This window comes from Stegastes partitus, unplaced genomic scaffold (genome assembly GCF_000690725.1).
Source record: "Stegastes partitus isolate 25-593 unplaced genomic scaffold, Stegastes_partitus-1.0.2 Scaffold36, whole genome shotgun sequence".
NCBI lineage: Eukaryota > Metazoa > Chordata > Actinopteri > Pomacentridae > Stegastes > Stegastes partitus.
In genome coordinates, this window is record NW_007577767.1 from 944,217 (window position 1) to 963,172 (window position 18,956).

Below are 18,956 nucleotides of genomic sequence, written 5' to 3' on the forward strand. Positions count from 1 at the left end.
CATAGTTAGAGCAGGACCGAGTACACTCAGTACATCCAGATCCACTCTGATGGACTCAGGGTAATAAACATATTGACCACCAGTTAAGTGGTTATGATAAATATGGTCTAACATAGCCAGGTCTTTCTCTCCAGTGCTGAGTCAACATACTGCCATACAGATCTAAGACCCTGACAGTAACATGGAGACTGCAACTGACCCAAAAAGACTGAATATAATTAGGATCTGCACTGACGCAGGTGAAATGGAATCATGTAGAACAGTATGGAACATGGTTTACTTTGTGTGCTGCAGGACCCCAGTGAGCTGAGGTGTCCCCTGGTCCCTCTGCCCCAGACCAGCCGACTAGTCGGCCGTCTGATTGAGATGCTGCCAGAAAAGCATGCCCAGTACAGCCTGGCTCTGCACCTTCTGGAAGCTGTAGAGGCCCTCACCACCGAGGACTGACCTTGGTGCTGCAGACTGATGGAGGAAGAGGACTGTGTCATGGACACTGCAGAAAGACAACCCCCAGCATATGCAGCGTATAGGACACAGTCAAGAAACAACACATGAAAGGGGATAATAGCCTTCTTTCCTCAATTTCAACATTGTCATGGAGGATGTTTTCTTTGTCAGCTCATGTTAATACTAATAAATTCATCCCAACAGATTTATTGTAGAAGGCATTGTTAAATAGAGTGGATACCACAGGCTTTTAACCTTTTTTAATTCATATTTTTGTGCATGTATCATAACTAATATTGAATATTTGTGTTGTTAAAGGGTATTGTGACAGGAGGATGGTTATTAAAAAATGGGGCATGTCTATTCTTTGTCATTTCAACCTCATTTTCACTCAGTTTGACTTTAAAATCCCATGTCCTCTGTGCCATATCAGACTTTGGTTAGACAATTATTTCTTTTTTCCCACAGTCAAGAGATGTATCATAAAAGAAATATGGACCTTATTTTTTATTTATATTTGCAAACTGTACTAGCTGTGCCTGTACACCTACTATTCTGTAGTTCTTTGTCCAGCTGCTCCCACTGGGCTCCGATGCGGAATAAAGAGATTTCTCAAATTAAAAGCTTCCTGTAGATGGTTTTGCTGAGATGATGCTCTGGGTTACTTGTTTCATTCTGGTGACACTTAAACATGCACAAAGAGATAAAGCTCCATTTATTTATAATGCAAAGACAGTTCTTCCTTGTACCTTCAATTTTATGGGAAAATTTATAGAAGGAACAGAATTTATTTTACAAAGGTACAAGTTTGTGACAACTCCACACCATACTTTCTGGAGTATAAATCCTCTACTGTTGTCACATAGTGACACTGTAGTGAATTCCTTTAATACATTAAAATAACACAGATAAGCCCTCTGAATGACATCCCTTCTAGACTGAAAATCACATCAATAGCTTCAATTTCCAACTTTATATTTACAGTAAACAATCTTTCTCATGTTGTAATAGATAACTAATTTGGACATTTTGGTTTTACAGTTCACTCCTGCTGTCAGAGAAAAGTGGGCAAGTGCATCAAACAGTGAATCCTTAAGCACATATTGAAACCATATACTTTGTTATCTGCTATTAGGCCCTTCTGCTCCAAAACTAACCCTGTGCAGAGCTGTGGATTCACCATGCATGCTAAGGCCAGTTCACTGAGAGAGTACTGGAGTGGAGCAACAGCTGGTTGGGAGTTAGTGATACATCTCTCAGCTGATGGTGACAGTTTCCACTGGGAGTGGAGGAGCCACTTCATCCAAAGCAAGGAAACAAAACGGCCAGTGTTTGATGTTTATGATGTTTGCTGGTTGTCAAGGTGACGGGCCTGTCAGTGAGCTTGTGAAACAACAGTCTGGCAGCGTGGACATAGGCAGTCTGCCGACTCAGCAGTGTAGCGACGACAGCGCGGGCATCGGACTCCAGAAGTGGGCACCACTGCTATGTCGTAGGTGCTGTCCTCACGGATCACACCACCTGGCAGAACAGATACACACACTGCTGTGAAGTAGAAGTCAAAAAGCCAAGTCTCCAAACAATATCCCATGACGGCTCCTGCAGCTACCACTTCTCTTATCCAGGATCATCACATTTTAATAAATACACTTAACAAATGTACTAGACCACCACCCAGTGTAATGTTTATGCTACAGCTGCCCTAAATTAATGGCATTGGTAATTACCAAAATCATTTCTTATGTTTCTGTAATGGTTACTATACCAGTATGTGGAAGCTTTTTAACCAAAATGACTAAAATAGTATTATTATTGCTAGCCATGAATTTTCAGATTTACGGTTTTCAAAAAATAAAAATAAAAACAAAACAGTAAAGCACAATATTATATATTGATTAAGATGTCAAATTATACTGTAGTTATTACTTGCATTCCTGAATAGAAAAATTAGTTTCAGTGGTTGAATGTTATTCTTGATTAATTCCTGACTTCTCAGCAAAGCCCAGTGGCTCAGATTTGGGTATAAAAAGGTGAATTCAGTTTAAAATTCCTCATCCTGTTCAAAGTGGTAAAACATCGACAGCTAAGTGCAAATTAAAGCACTTCATGATGCTAGACGGTCTATATACAGTGCTTAACAAATTAGACAGGCAGTCTAATAAATCTGTTAAGCACTGTATACGTTTGTAGTTTAGAGCTGATGTTGCTCACCCTCCAGGTTGATGAGGAAGGAGCCGTGGCTCAACAGGGCGTCTGGGTGCAGGTCCCTGGGCAGCTTACTGGTCAGGGTGACTCGTGCTGCCATCATCAGTTCAGCTAGCTGGGAGGTGGTGGAGGTGGGCTCCTCCTGGAGGGACTGGAAGAGAAATGGAAGAAGGAATTATGTTGTGTTTATGACTGTCCCATGTAATAATTTCTGATGTGTATGAGGGACTGTTGTTTCCATTTTTAGTGAAACGCTTGTTATAATCATATAATAAGGTAATGAACACATTATGCTGAACTTTTTTGTACAACAGAAAAAACACAAAGACATAAATAATTAGTAGAATATTATTATATAATATAATATTATATTTTGAGTATTATTTTACTAACTATCAAATTAAAGTATTGATTATATGTCCATCCATCTATCATCTATACACCACTCAATCTTCACTAGGGTCATGGGGGGCTGGAGCTTATCCCAGCTGACTTAGGGTGAAGGCAGGGGACACCCTGGACAGGTCACCAGTCTATCACAGGGCTACACTTAGAGACAGACAACCAAGCACACTCACATTCACACCTATGGACAATTTAGAATCACCAATTAACCTCAAGAGAGAAAACTCATGCTGCACGGGGAGAACATGCAAACTCCACACCGGGATGCAAACCAGGGACCTTCTAGCTGCAAGGCAACAGTTCTAACCACTGAGCCACATTGCAGCCCTTGATTGAATGTGATCATATTTAATCACTAAATTGGAAATATTGGTACGGATCCAAAAACAAAACTACCCTTGGAAGCCATTTTTTGGCCCATTTACATGTAATGGTATGTTTTATTAGATGCATTATAAAATGACTCATCGCTTGGAAATCTGCCAGTTACCAAAAAAGGCCTAAAGACCATGTCTACTGCTTCAGCACCTGTTTCATTTTCTTTAATCTCATATTCACTGCTGCATTCCCTTATATCAAACATACTGAAAACAAAATTGTTTCAGATGGATAAATACAGATTCAACTTACCTCCATAAGTTCAAACAGAAGACCAGGTTCAATGGCAACAATGAGGTCGTACTGAGCAGCGTGTTTTCCAGGTACGGAAGACAGAAAGGAGTCCCTGATGGCACAAGCCCCTTCCACTGCCTCCTCTAGTCCTGGCCGCCGCCACACTGAACTGCTTTTGATCCAGCCACTTTTGAATAATGTCTCCTCTTCTGTAAAAAAAAACAATTTTCATTTACAATTTATGTTATTAGTTTGCAAATACAGAATCTATACACAGATTGTCATGACAAGCAAAATAACCAAACCGGCACATACTGTCATGTCCTGGCGCATGTAGATAGACCTCTTCAGCTAGATGTGGCAGAATGGGAGCTATGGATCTGGTCAGACCATCCAGAATTTCTTCTAAAACAGTCTGACATGATCTTCTGCCCAATGAGTCCTCTGGATCACAGTACAGCCTGATTGAAGGAGGCAACAACACAGGATAGATGGAGGTTAAGACAGAGAGATGTGTGGGGCTAAAACACACTCAAAGTGACGTAAAGCAGCAAAGTCAAACGTGGAATCTGTGGTTTTTAATGCTGTGGCAAGACCTGACCTGTCTTTAATGATGCTGAAGTAAAAGCTGGAGACGTCTCTGTTGATGAAGGCTTGGAGGACACGGATAGCCCTTCCAGCATCAAACTCACTGTAGGCATCTGTGACCTGCAAACACACACACAAGCATCAGCAGCCATCACAGGTACACTGGTTTCAGGCAGCAGCTAAAAGGGTTTTGCCATAAGATGTGATTCCGGCTTGAACACACCTTGATGCTGAACTCGCGCAGCAGGTGCAGCATGTACTGGTCAATGTAGTGCATCTGTTTGGGGTCCACAGCTTGAACACGTGGGTCGAAGCCCTGCAGGTTACCGAGCAGGAACTTCAGAGTGTTCCTCAACTAAAAAGGTAGATAAAGGACAGAGGGAAATAAGAAGAACACTACAAAAAAAAAAAAAAAGACTTGTTTGCTTTTTCCTTGCTGCACCACTACCTTGCCGATGCTGTCTCTGGCAGAGTTTAGAGCAGTGGGACCGATCTGGACCTCAGAGAAGACATTTGACTCGGCCACCCACCAACGAAGCACATCTGCCCCGTAGGCTGGTGCACTGGGGTCCTGACAGAGACCACAGACACGGGTAAAGAAAAGAAAGTCAGCTTTCATTCAGTTGGTGTGTAACGTGGCAACACAATAACAAAACCAAAGCTAGTTCAACGTCCTCAGAAGCCTTATTTCATGTTCTCTTTTCACCATCTCTCCCACTATCTTACCTTCCCTCCATGGATGACGACATCAGGATCCACGACATTCCCCAGAGACTTGGACATCTTTTCTCCCTTCTCACTGACCACAAAGCCATGAACCACCAGAGACCTAAAATACACAACGATACATGCCATTCAATTACTGTTTTTGTCCAGTTACAGTAAGAACATTCAAGTCATGCAGGAAACAGATGTACCGCAAGTGACCAAAACATTTGTCATTTCATGTTTTTTCTGTGTTTCACGGTACACATCATCACCACAGCAAGCGACTGGCACACTTACTTGTAAGGTGCCTTGTTCCTGACGGCTACACTGGTGAGCAGTGATGACTGAAACCAGCCTCCTATCTGGTCCTTTCCTTCCACATATGCATCTGCCCTGGAGTCGGACTCTGGAGGAGGGCAGGCGGTGGAGGACAAAGAGTTAAAATCAGACATTTGTGCGCTCAGTGCTGTGAGAAATCAAGTGTACAAACTGGTTAGTGTATGTCCAAGAAGACAGAAATGTCTGGAAAAAGACAAGAGAGACCAGCCACTGTTAGTTTAGACATGGCATCAATCCATCGTGTGTGGGACGATCACTGACAGTGACAGTAAGCACTGCTCAAGACAAACATCCACACAAAAAAACATTGTTTTATGCATCTCAACTCAGGAAGGGTCGAAACTTTGCACAGACACCTATCTGCAGCCATGGCATCACAGGCACATTTCCACCCTGAATCTATGCACAGAAGAACCTGACAGCTAAAAAGAGCAGAGTTTGGGCCAATCCTGGAAAAAGAAACAAACTGCCCCAGTGTTCTCCAGAGTGAGGTGCTCTGTCTACAACCTGCATGCAAAGACGAGAGAGCAAGAGTGGAGGGCAACAAAAAGGCAAGGAGGGAGTCATGCTGTGCCGAGGAGTCACTCTGAACCTCCTACTTCCATGTTTGGTGTTCGAAATTCTCCTCTAAGCTCATTCAAATGCTGCTGGTTTGTCTTTTTCTGTAATGAGGTCCTCTGATGAAGAGGTGCTGTTATTCAGAGTGAAGAGTTGTTCATCTGATATGATGCATTATCTAACATGTATAGTCATTACAAAACTTAGTTGAAACACATCCAAGAGCATTTGATGCCACAAATAGGAGGTACAAGCAGACACAAGACACAATGGGAGTAAAAGCCTGAATAACAGAGGCAGAGAGGGCTGAAGACATATTCAAGGAACAGTCGGCCCCTGGAGGTGAATGATCAAACAACCTGTGACCAGAGGTTTGCGTAGCGGAGCAGGGAGCCAGCTGAGAGGTGACTCAGGCTCCTCAGACTCTCCCTCCATCTCCTCTGGAAACGACAACACAACCAAACACAGACAACAGTCAAACATTTACCCTTTAGTGTCGATTGGTTAATGACGTGTAACCGTGGGAGGGACATTGCTTGGAGTGGCTGCATCAGAGCCAAAGTAGTGCATTTTTTAATGATTTTTTTTTTTTAGGTTAGAAAAAAATACGGTTATTATCTGGAAAATACTAAATATCAGAGCCATCGACTCATACGTACCATATTCACTGTTAGAGTTTGTGATGCTAGCATTGGTACCAATGGTACCAAAATACCAATTTTAAGTTTCAGTGTGTGTGGTGCATAGCAATTCATCCAACATTCAAGACTTTTCACTCAAAATCTCAAATGTAAAGATTCCTGCTGGCATGATTTCTCTACATAAGTAAAAACTGTGACCTGCTGCTGCTGGGAGAGTCGCATGCAAAAGTTTGGTGACATTACATACAACATTTTGCAGTGACAGGAAGTAAACACCATCCCTGCAGCAACGAAAAAAGACAAAAGTCAGTCTTTTTTTGTAAAGATATTTTCACTTTAAATATCATAAACTCAAAAAACAAAACAAATCAAAATGAATTTGTGGAATTTGCAAAAAAAAAAAAAAAAAAAAAAAAAAGTGTGCATCCTTCTACTTGTAAAATCGTACTAATAAGAATCCAAACCTGAAGCTAATTGATTTCTACAAAGCAGGGACGCTACAAAAAGTCAAAGCACTTCCATATTACAATTTCCACCGTCTTTAAGAATAGTCAGTCAGGTACAACGATGGAACTCAAAACAAGATTTTGAAGATGAAGAAATCTAAAATCTGTCAGACAAAGATGCACAGAAAGACAAAGCAACACCCCCAAATGACAGCAAAGGAGCTGCAGGAAAGTTTGGTGACTTCAGGAGCGGTGGTGCATCATTCCACTGTGCAGCATTGATAAACGTACAGGCTCTGCATGGTCAGAAGGAAACCGTACCTGTGACCTTATCAACAGTCACAAAATCTGAATAAGCCTGAGTCACTTTAGAAACAAGGGTTTCCAACAGACAAATTGGCAAAATCTTAGAAAGGCCAGTCTTAGAAAGCTACAAGAAGTGTTCGCATACCCTATTTTTTATGTTCAGTTCATTTTAAATCCTTGCTGCAAGGGTTAAATTTACTTTTTTTCACTTTAAAAATAAACAAAGCATCTAATTTACATACATACAAAGTTCTGAAGATCCCCAAAAACATGTCGAGACATACTGCTAAAAGGAAAAATGTGGTGGCACAAGAGGAAAAGTCAGGGTTTAGTCTGCAAAACTTCAATAGCCGACACTCCAATAGCTGTTGATACGTTGAATTAAAGGGATGAGCCAACCAGCAGAACAACACTGCCTTCTACAATTAGCACTTGTGTGTAGAAAATTGTTCTAGAAAACAGGTGAACATGAGGAAACTTCACATCTCATTTCTACAAGACAAACTGACTCTACATTTGCTTTAGAATCATATTTAATGATCCCATATTAGACCTGCTGCTGGATTAGGTAAAGGTGGATATCTCTGGCTGTGCGTCTTCTGTACAGAAATGATTAACTGAGTTTACTGGGTCAGCTTTGTCTGAGGTTCTATGAACGGTGATTTGAAAACACCTTGTTCAGTGTCCCTGTATGCTGAGACTGCAGGACTTGCTCATCCAGGATTGTTACTACTGCTTTTGCTAATCGTACTTTTCAAAGCAGCTTAATTAGCATTGTCTACATGAGGTAGCTTTAAGTAGCTTTTCTCTACAATAAGGTTAATTACAGGAGACTTGATTAAAAGCATTTAGAAAGCTTGCAGTTATTGAAGTGAGCTGCTTTGAGAACAACCCTGATGAGTGTCAGTGTAGAGGAGGAGGTGTACAGGAGCAGCATTATCACACAAAGATACAACACCAGTGCACAATTATAGTATTCACTTCCTTGTAGACAGTGGAAACTGACAGATAAACAACAGGTGAGGGGATCTGCAGCTGTTGACAGCAAGGGCAAGTGTTCATCACATTTCACATTATCATATGAGGGCATTTTAAAAAGTTCTCTGCCTCACCCAGAAGCACGGAACATAACTGCATACTATAAAGCCTTATACCACTGCTCACAAAAACACTAATGTTTAAAGCAAAGAAGAAAGAAAGGAGAGAAAAGCTCCATGCTGGCTGCTGTAGCTCCAGGACAATATGGCTGTCCACACAGCACAGGAGGCAGAAGCAGCCAACTGTCCCTTTGAACTGTTGTCACATGATCCTTACTGACTGAAATCCCATTTTGATGATGAAGTCATGCTTTCTGTTCATGTGTATCTGGAGGCTCAAGATGTGCCTTTCTTCCATGAAGGGATATCAAAGCTTGACCCTCGGTGGGCCAAACGCATGGATGTGAGAGGAAACTATGTTGAAAAAATAATGCAGGAACAATCTTTGTGCAACGTTTTCTGGTGAGGCCGAGAACATTTTGAAGTACCCTCAAACATGCAGGTTATGACAAAATTAACTAAAGTTATTTGTATTTACCATAATCTGCATACCAGGACAGAATAAAGAAATTTCAGATATACCTTCAAGTACAGCTGCCCATGATGCTCCACTGTCAAACCAGATGTCCAGGACGTCTTCTCCACAGACATATTCACTCACTGGACCGGCTTTACTCTGAAATAACAAAAACAGTCAGAGGGCAATGGTGGGAAACCTGGATTTTTACAGCTACACTGATTCATTCTTTACTACTTAGAGGTGCAAGAACTCCAAAAAGCAGAAAACATAACCAATGCAGCTGTGAGTCCCTCATGAAACGATAAATGGAACCATTCTGCCAGGAAGTAATTTTGCTACATTCAAATCATAAGTAGATTTCCTGACAGGAGGGAAGAAGGATCATGGCAGGTTTTTTTTTGTTTATTTTTTTTGACCATTTCAGCCTAAGTAAGCTGTGACACATAAATGCGTGCTGTTGACCATGAGCAAGACTTGGGGAAACCTCTGATCTTTGAGTGAACAGAGAACCAAAAAGTCTGTCTCCTTTAGTTATCAGGAGGGCAGATTGACCCTGAGGCTTTGGAGTGAACAGTAGACCATACCTTGTCCCCCACACAAATAATTCTACAGAGGCTTTGGAGAGCACTGTTAGTTCCAGTTAGACAAAACAATGAGAAACTGACTCCCACCTCCTTCCCTCTGCTGAGAGGAGTACAAGCACATACTTACAATAAGATGAAGTGCTAAATCTAAAGAACATCTTTAATTCTACCCAATTACTGCCAAAAAGCTTTAAGTGACTAAATAGTGGTTTTGCAATTTAAAATGTAATTTAAAATGTTACAAATTAGGACATTTATCAAATTTGAGAGAAATTAAACAGTTGATATCCCTTACTAATATTACTCCAGCACTGCCTGATGTGACACTGACACTGACTCAAACACACCTCATACACCACATACACACTAACACACTTTACTCACCTTCTTAAGCACCTCTGGGGGCAGCAAAGTGTCGATGGGAAGCTCCCACCAACAGTCGCTGCCCTTTTCTTTGAACAGCTTTGCTATGTGGGACACTGTGTGCCTGCAGAGGCCAGAAACATTGAGATATATATCATACTGAGTGTGTGTGTGTGTGTGTGACTATGCTTGAGTATGACAGACTTTGTGTTAGTCTGATCTCTACACAAAAGTAATGTGTGAGCATTTGTGTGTCTGTCCAGAAATGTGTCCATGTTCATCTGCATGTGCAGTGTGTATCAGCGTACTTGTTGATGAGAGGCTCTCCAGTCTCCTTGTGGTAGAAGACAGGGATTGGGACACCCCAGCTTCGCTGTCTGGAGATGCACCAATAGGTCCGTCTGTCCAGCATGGCGAGGAGGCTGCCCCTCGCTGACTCTGGCAAAATACGTACTTTCTGCAGGGCCTCCTGAACACAACAGGATTTATTTTACATGCAAATAAACTGAAATGTGAAAAGGCTTTTCTGTCTACCAGAAACAAACTACAGTTCTTCCAAAAAAACGGAAACAACAAACAAAAGGAAAAATAGTCTGAGCCTAATGTGTCTGTAAAGTTCACCTTTGCTTTGTCTTTGAGTGATGCTGTGTTGATGAACCACTGTTTGCTGGGCCTGATGACCACAGGCTGCTTTGTCCTCCAGTCGCATGGGTAACTGTGGACGCAGCGCTCCTCCATCACCAGAGCCCCGCTCTCTTTCAGCATGGAAATCACTAACACAAGTAGGCAAGCAGGGTCCACAAATACATACATCAAGGAGAAAAACACAGAAACAAAGAACAGCACAACCACTTTGTGCTCTCTAGGACTAATGCTATGTCCTCTCTGAACATGTTTAGGCTGTACCTTTATCAGTTCCCTCTGTCATTACAGACAGGCTCTGAAGCTCAGGTCCAGCCAGCTCAGTGAACTTGCCATCTTCATCCACCATGCATTCCTTTGGTTGAGTCATATAGAGACAGAAACCATGTTTAACCGGGTCATATGTGAACCATATCATTCAGCCTAAATATAATCTATCAGAGACACATTATATTGACTATGTGCATTATAGAGCTGCAACTATTCATCTATTAATCAATTAGTTGTCAACTAATAAATCAATCATCTTTTGTTTTGATAATCAATTAATCAGTTTAAGTAATTTTGTGAAGTAAAGAAAGTCTAAATTATCGGATTCCATCTTCTTAACTGTAAATATTTTCAGGTTTCTTTCCTCCTCTACGAAGGAAACCTGAATATCTTTGGGCTGACATCTAAAGTGATCATATTGTGTTTTGGGAAACACTGATCAACACTTGTTACCATTTCCTGACATTTTGTGGACCAAACAGCTGACTGAACAAGAAAATATCGACAGAATAATGACAATGTAAAGAATCATTAGTTGCTTTTGTTTAACATAAAGGTAGCAGCACAACCAAACTTCATATTACATGTTAATAACATTCTCTTTTATCCGACACATCTGTTGTATCAGAGTCACATTACGATTTCATCCTTGGTCATTGAATTCCCAACTCCTCACATCTGAGAAACTCGAACAGAATTGTCTTAATTTTTGTTCTATAAATAACATGTATAAATAATTGATTATCAAAATAACAGCTGACATGTCAGGATTTTATTTTGACCTGATTGTTTAGAGTACATTGTTGTACACATGTATCTGTTCTTTTGGCTGCTGAAAGGATGAGTTTTAAAGACAGAACGTACCACAGACAGCTTAAACTGTGACGCCACACTGTAATCATCCATGCCATGGGCTGGCGCTGTGTGGACCAATCCTGTTCCTTTTGCCATAGTCACATGATTGGCCGGCAACAGTGGCACTTGCTTGTCAGGAATTGTGGGATGTTTGCAGATCCCGCCTTCAAGCTCAGAGCCTTGGAGGAGAAAGATGGGGAACATAAGCATGGCTGACACACCCTAGAGACTGCAGTGTGTGTGTGTGTGTGTGTGTGTGTGTGTGTGTGTGTACACGTGTGTGTGTGCGTGTTAGTGACAGAATCATTACCAGTGAATGTGCCCACACTCTGCAGCTCTGTGCCCAGCAGTGCTGCCATGCTGGCTGTGCGCTCAGTTGCTACCAACAGCAGCTCAGAGTTGTCTGCCCTTTTCACCACAGAGTATCTGCAAAGCACACACAAGCCATTTACTTCTAAAAACAATATCTCACAGAACAAACAGTACCAGATTATTCAGAGCACACATATGTTACAGACTTGTACACATATTAACTTTAGTGCACCGCTATATAAATTCACAAACAGTAGATTCACCATAGACAGACCACTGTAACGAAGACTTTAAAGGCTGAGTTCCTATTGACTTTCAGAAATGCCAGATATATTTATATATCAGCCAAAGAGCACACAGTTTGGCAGGTTTGTGTTTCACCTGTACAATGTCCTGCCAGGACAAATCTTGGTCACATTTTGTTAATAAATGCACTGAAGTGCTTTTCTCAAAACTGTCCGTGTCAATGTTTAGTATTGGAAGATAGCCAAGTTTCATTTAGACGTACCTACAATTTCAACAATTTCCCTGAGGTTCATACCAAAGGGATCAATAAAGTTGTATCTAAGTTGTATCTATCTATGAGCACTAAAATAGGCTGGCTGAAATCACTCCTCCTGATCACATAGAAGCACTGATATCAGTTTGTATAAAGAGGGAATGTCACACTAAAACTACTTTACAAGATACTCGTTTGGTTTGATTAATGCCTCTTATTACCTGGATTATGTCTTTCATCAGTTACATAGAAATCACATTAGCTGGAGATGTCTTCGCTATGAATGGGAGGAATTGCTACCTGCTTCATTGCACATATGCACATTTAACTATTGTTTCAAGAATGACCTGAACCTGCCGTTTGTTAGAATTTGCTACTGGAATTTAACTTAAACAACTGTATCGGTTTCTGCTTCAGAAATCCACTGATCAGATTCTACTGGACAACTGACACAAATTAGCGACTCCTTTAGAGCATGTGTTACTTAATGGTACAAAACAAGAAGAAGGTTCTAAAAATCTTTGTGTATTTTAAAAAATATATATTTTACTTTATTCATTTTATTTATTTTTTTTTTTTTAAGATTATTTTTGGGTCATTTTTGCCTTTATTGGATATGACAGTGAAGTAGGACAGGGAAACATAGGGAGAAGAGTGGGGGAAGGACATGCATAGCTGGACTCTAACCACGGCTGCTGCGTCGGGAACTATAGGCCCTGTACATGGGTCACTGATTTATCCAGTTGAGCTACCGGGCGCCTCAAAATCTTTGTGTATTTGACAAAACTTTTGACAATTAACTGATGAGGGCATTTTATTATTTTTGATGTGCTGTAGATTTAACAATTGGCTAACTAATCAAAAAACGCTTTATCATAAAGAAAGTAGTTGTTAGTTGCAGTTCTATAAAGGGCAGATGAATTTGACAAGTATAGCTCACGCTGATGAAAGAAAGCTAAAGCTGAAGGTGAATACATAAACAAATACTGATAAATTACAGCTCGTTTCAACAAACACTGAGTTGTGTCTGCCAGCAAAAAAGTTCACAAACTAACTGGCCTTTTTCTATCACTCTTGTGGGACAGGTTCTTACTGTGCATTAGGCATGTAGCAGACAGCCTGGTTGGCAGGAATGGTCCAAGGCTGGGTGGTCCACACCAACACAGAGACACTTTGCAGACCTGGTGAAGCACACATGCACCCAAATACTCATGACACTTCCCACAAGGTCATCCATCCATCCATTATCTATACACCGCTTAATCCTCACTAGGGTTGCGGGGGGGCTGGAGCCTATCCCAGCTTCCCACAAGGTCAGAAATACAGTATTTCAAAAAGTTTAGAATTTCCGTATGTGAGCATTTATACTACCTTCTTCTGTGGCGATCTTAGGCGGCAGTGTGACCAGAGGGAATGTGGCATAGATGGCTCTGCTCACATGTTCAGGGTTGTACTCCAGCTCTGCCTCTGCCAGGGCCGTTCTAAAAAGACACAAGACTACGCTTTACAAGAGTAGATTTAAAGATGAAGCCACCTCTGCAACAGACATGTTAACACAGTACCTTGAAGAGGGAGACCAGAAGACTGGTTTGTAATCCTGGTATATGAGACCCTGAAAAACAACACAGTAACAACCATGTTAGACTGTGGAGCAAACCCTAATAATACCTAATTCTATTTCACAAGTCAGCTATGTTCAAATTCTGTCCTTATTATAGTATCTATTACTGCTAAGGATCATTTTTATGAAGCTCAAAGTTTGAAGACCACATCAGTGCCCACCTTGCTGTGCATCTCCTGGAAGACTTTCAACTGTGCAGCCTCATATGCCCCATCAAACGTGTAGTAGCACTGGTCCCAGTCAGCCATCACCCCCCAGCGCTGGAAGGCTGATTTCTGACGAGCTATTGCTCCTTCTGCAAACTCCCGTGCTGGATGAGATCACAACAAAACATCAGCAGCTGCAAACCTAACAGCATGCATCAGGCAGCTACCTGTCGGCTCTCACCTTTCTGTCTGATCTGGAGCGGACTGAGGCCGCTGCTCCTCAGATCTCCCAGAGCCTTCAGCTCGATGGGCAGGCCGTGGCAGTCCCAGCCTGGGATGTAGTGGACCTGCCGCCCCCTTAGCATCTCAAAACGGTTACGGATGTCTTTCAGGATCTGGATTGAATAAGATACCGTGAAAACAGTGGCTAATTTGTTTGAGCCTTTAAAAGCAAATAACTGTTAATAGAAGCATCATCACACAGCAGCAGCATCTAAATCCATAGTCAAACACATCAATGACTTTTACTTGTGACAATGTACCGCAAAACAAGAAAACAGACGAGACATGACAACACTGTAAACTGGTCACCTTATTGAGTGCATGTCCAACATGAGGGTCTCCGTTGGCGTATGGGGGTCCATCGTGAAGGCAGAACTCTTTCTTGGCCTTCCTCTCTCTCTGCCAGGAGTACAACTCTGCAAAGCCACACTCCTACAAAAACAAAGCACCATTATTACAGAGTTACACAAAGCAGGTTCACATATTCAGTCAGGATTTGTTGTGTTCAAACGTATTTCGCAAAGAACTAAACAGACACCTGGAGAGTGAGATAAGACCTTGGGTTGGGTGTCACTGGACCGAACCCAGTCCATAAGCAGTATCATAATTCTGAGACTTGCCAGTTATTTAAGGAAAGTAAATCTCTAGCTGTATGTGTCCACTGATGCCGAGTTAAAGTGTGACTCCTAAACTAACGCATTAGCTATCAAACCAAGAGTGTTCATTCGTGACCAGCTACCAACAAGCAACATAAACTTGGCAGTTTTTGAGTGAAGCGTCGTACTTGCTGTATTTTGACTTCTCGGTCCAGAAGCTTCTGTCCGGTCAGTTTCATTGGGAACTCAGTCCGGGGAAGGAGCACCGTGTCCCGGTACAGACCGTTGGCGGAGGCTGCCTCTGCGGACTGAGCGTTCCCCTTCTCTGAACCGACACCATGACAGCGGCCGGAGCTGAAGGAGAGAGCCCGGTGAAGGAGGCCGCCTCCTCGGTGTGACCTCCGGCCCCATCTCGCTAGCGTCTGGCTAACTGCTGAAACCCGGCACAGCAGCATGGAGAGCTCGGTGGCCAGAAGAAACCACTAAAACTGAACGCTGTGCCTCGTTTCGGAGCTGTGACAGTGTGCAGGCACCGTGTTGTTTAATTCCGCCCCTCTAGCTGGTTGTGTTTCTTCCGGAAGAAATAGTAGAGAGGACAAGTACGGAGAGCCGGTGGGGTCATCGCTAACACATTTGTATTGTGACTTGTGGTGCGATCAGTCACTGGAGGACGCTGTTTATCCACCATGGATTAAACACTGCATCAAGATAGCAGTCTCTGAACACAGCAATTATCTGTGATTGAACTCACATGTGGGAATGTATGGATGATAATTAGATGAATGTAAAAGTATTATCCTGATGATTTATATGGAACTGAATAACACCCCACTGATATAAGAATGTGAAAGCAAATAAAACATAAAAAAAAAAACAGTTGTCTGTTTGACTTGAGTTACTTAAAGTAAAAGAAAACGTCAATTAAACGTGTAGCCCATCTTATTTTAAGCCATCGTGACAACACAGGAGTTGAAGTAAATTCAAGAATCTGGGCCCAGTTGGTCAGAAGTAATTTGGTAAGATTGTGGATCAAATTTTGAAAATGGATTGTTCAAAAGAAGTAGTCCAGTTTTTTTTTTCTCCAAAAAACATCAGGATTATCCAGATCCAAACTGGAGGTTGAATCCAGGAACAAAATTTAGTAAAACTGCTCATAGAATTCTACATTTGTATCATGTAAAATATACATATTTATATGCATTCATATTTACATTTAGCACTTGCTTTGTTTACCTGTTAAGGGGGTAAATTAAGCACACATTAGGTTACCTGTTAGTCCTTTTAGTACAGTAAAAAAAACATTTAAAAAAAATTACATCATTGTGATGACTTCAAAAATGATCCTAATCAGATTTTCAAAAGACTGGCCTCTCCATACTCTAAATGTAACTAGTGGCTAATGTATATTTGTTTGTATTTGTTTGTTGTGAGTCAGATGAGGGGTCTCACTATTTGAAGGAAAGTGAAAATGGCAGCGGAAGTTTGTGTTGTTTTGTTGTGCTCTTTTCCATCTCTTCATTTAAGAACACCCCATGCTGGCTGTTCTACCAGCTGTTCTTTATATAGCTAGTGTTCTACATGGTGACATGTAGTCCCATTTAGAGCAATCCAGATTTGATCATCTTGAAAAGTCTGGCTCTAATCTAAATTTCTTTGAAAAACCAACACAGAGATGGATCAACTGACTGTAGGGAGCTACAGTATTATATATATATATATAAGTGTCCAGAACTTATAAAAATAATTTTGTAGATGTAAATAAAGAATCTGTTTCTTCGTGTTGTCATTTGGGTGCATGTTCTGAGCAGAACAACAATACTTTTAACCTGAGTGTCTTCCATGTACTTATCTTAAGCAATGTAATTTGTAAAATTAAACATTAAAAAGCTTGTTGTACTTCTTACTACTTATAGTTCTCACATACTTCCACGTGGTCATCTTGCCTGTACAAAAAATGATGACTGAGCGACCAAAATTGTGAGGATTTGTCCAAGAATGATTTGCTAAGGGGGAAAAAAATCAGTCGATAAATGATGAGACATTGTTCCACCCTAATGCGAGTAATGGTCTCAGCCTGGACACCCCCTTAAAAACTGTTAGACTCCATCACTGGTGCAGAGCAATGACAGCTTTTCAGGAAATGAACCTCAGAAGCGACCAGAGTTTTCATGAAGGCATCATGCGTGGTGCAATCACGTGAAGTCAAGATTAATGAGTGTAAACAATTACTAACCTAACCGTCTCTCATTATGACAGCCAGGGTATTATATGGGCTTGTTAGTTCAGCATGTCATACAAACTTCCTGATTCAAAGTACAAGAGGGATACTTGTAGCTCTCTTGATATTTTCAGGGGCTGATTAGTGGATGTTTCACAGCTCTCTCCTTCACACAGTTTCAGCACAAAACAGTAAAAAAGATGAATTACATGCATGCACACAGGCTGCAGGTAAACCTCTGGTCCGGTTTTCCACATGTAGAGTATTTAAAGTAATCTAAAGACACTTCTTTTCCCCCCACTCCTTTTAAAAAATCGGTTTATTTAATAAAATCTGGTCTAAAATGTTTCACTTTTATGAACATTCACTACATGTTAACAATATGCACTTGTATTCACCTAATGGGATTTTTTTTTGTTTTCTGCTTTATTGTATTCTTTAGCTTTGAGATGTATTTTTTTCTTATCTTTGTTTTCAACAGTTAAGTCAGTCAGTTTTTATTATCCCATACAATTTTTGTGAGCTTGTTTTTAAATAATGTAAGTTAATTCCTTTTTGTTTATTCTTCTGTATTTTGTACTTTCAAATGTCACACGTTTTAAATTGTTGCATTTTGCCTGCGATGTACTTCTGTGTGTGACAAGCCGTTATATAAATGAACTTCCCTGCTTCACGTGTGGTACTCAGTTTCAATCTACGTATGCCCGACAGGCCGTGAACGCAACGGGATCGCAGCTGGCGGTGATGATGTCAGCGGGAGGATAAAACGCGCGGCTGCATCTCTCGTTTCATTCACCTGTTCACGGAGCCGAGCCGAGCACTGACCGCAGCACCGACAGCACCATGAAGAAGACGTGTATCGCTTACCTCGGAGTTCTCCTGCTGGTTCTCCATTTCCCATCACAGGTTTGCTCCCTCCTTAAATCCGCTTGATTTAATTTCAACAGGATGGTAACATTAAGGAGGGGACGGAACTACCAGCTTGTGCTGCTCTGGGTTTCTTTTTGGGCTGAACAAGGTGTAGAATCACAGATGTTCTTGATTTTCAATTTATTACTTTGTAGAGGCTGTTTCCAAACCCTTCTTTTAGGAGAACTCTAGTGTGTCTCCACCAAACGGCGGGCTCAGTTACCTGTAACTTAATAGTCTCTCGGTTCTTTTTTTTTTTTTTTTTTTTGTGGTCACCTAATTTGCAGCAGGACATTAGGAGCTCAACGAAAACACTCGCCCAGCCCTTAATAATTGTTCACATTGTAATTTTTGCAGAAGCTTCGAATAGTGACTCAAAAACCTGCACTGGGAGGTTTTAGTTTGAGTGTTTTACTTCCTCAGAAGTTGAAGATCTGTTTTCCTGAGGATGTGGGGTTGCCAAAAGTCTAGAGCTAAATACACACTTTACACCGGACTGGATTACCTGAAATTGTGGAGCTAAATGTGCTTGTACTGAGATGATTGTGCGGGTTGTTTTTGCTTTGGATGGTTTAACAAACTGCACTTCTTGCATCAAGTGTCCGTCCTTGAATGTGTTCCAGAGAAATTCTGAGTCTGAACAAACTCCTCTCCCCCCTGAACCTCTGGTCGATGTAAAAGAATGGGGTGTGATGGTGGTTTTGTGTTGCAGGAGGCTCAGACCACACCAATGGGCACCACGAACATGATGACGAGCAGCAGCAGCGCCACCACCACCGCCGCCACCATCATGTCTACCAACACCACCGTCAACACTACCACAAGTAACGGCTCCGGCAGCACCGAC

The 18,956-nt window shown here is 41.5% G+C and overlaps 2 protein-coding genes across 4 annotated transcripts in view; one reads left to right on the top strand and one right to left on the bottom strand.

Annotated features, from left to right (window-relative positions):
- rab3gap2 (RAB3 GTPase activating protein subunit 2 (non-catalytic)) overlaps positions 1-1,070 on the top strand; it is a 17,103-nt gene extending 16,033 nt beyond the window's left edge. Inside the window, exon 35 of the mRNA XM_008302290.1 lies at positions 295-1,070. Within this exon, the coding sequence (XP_008300512.1) occupies positions 295-447 (153 nt within the window). The 3' untranslated portion in view covers positions 448-1,070. The remainder of the gene's footprint in view (positions 1-294) is intronic.
- Positions 1,071-1,153: 83 nt separating this feature from the next.
- iars2 (isoleucyl-tRNA synthetase 2, mitochondrial) lies at positions 1,154-15,556 on the bottom strand. Of its 3 annotated transcripts, none has more exons than XM_008302319.1 (24): positions 15,171-15,556; positions 14,696-14,818; positions 14,346-14,499; positions 14,120-14,268; positions 13,900-13,949; positions 13,709-13,818; positions 13,431-13,518; positions 11,837-11,952; positions 11,536-11,705; positions 10,666-10,756; positions 10,381-10,532; positions 10,068-10,228; positions 9,781-9,883; positions 8,875-8,968; positions 6,222-6,302; positions 5,263-5,371; positions 4,984-5,086; positions 4,706-4,828; positions 4,481-4,612; positions 4,271-4,377; positions 3,985-4,130; positions 3,688-3,875; positions 2,659-2,803; positions 1,154-1,968 (listed from the first exon to the last, which is right to left on the bottom strand). In XM_008302319.1, exons 1-24 carry the CDS (start codon positions 15,435-15,437, stop codon positions 1,823-1,825), a joined length of 3,108 nt encoding a protein of 1,035 aa, XP_008300541.1. In that variant the 5' UTR covers positions 15,438-15,556; the 3' UTR covers positions 1,154-1,822. The 3 variants fall into 3 exon arrangements, with proteins under 3 accessions (XP_008300541.1, XP_008300533.1, XP_008300546.1); XM_008302311.1 differs by having other exon boundaries at positions 3,688-3,878; XM_008302324.1 differs by lacking the exon at positions 6,222-6,302 and having other exon boundaries at positions 3,688-3,878.
- Positions 15,557-18,956: the final 3,400 nt, after the last annotated feature.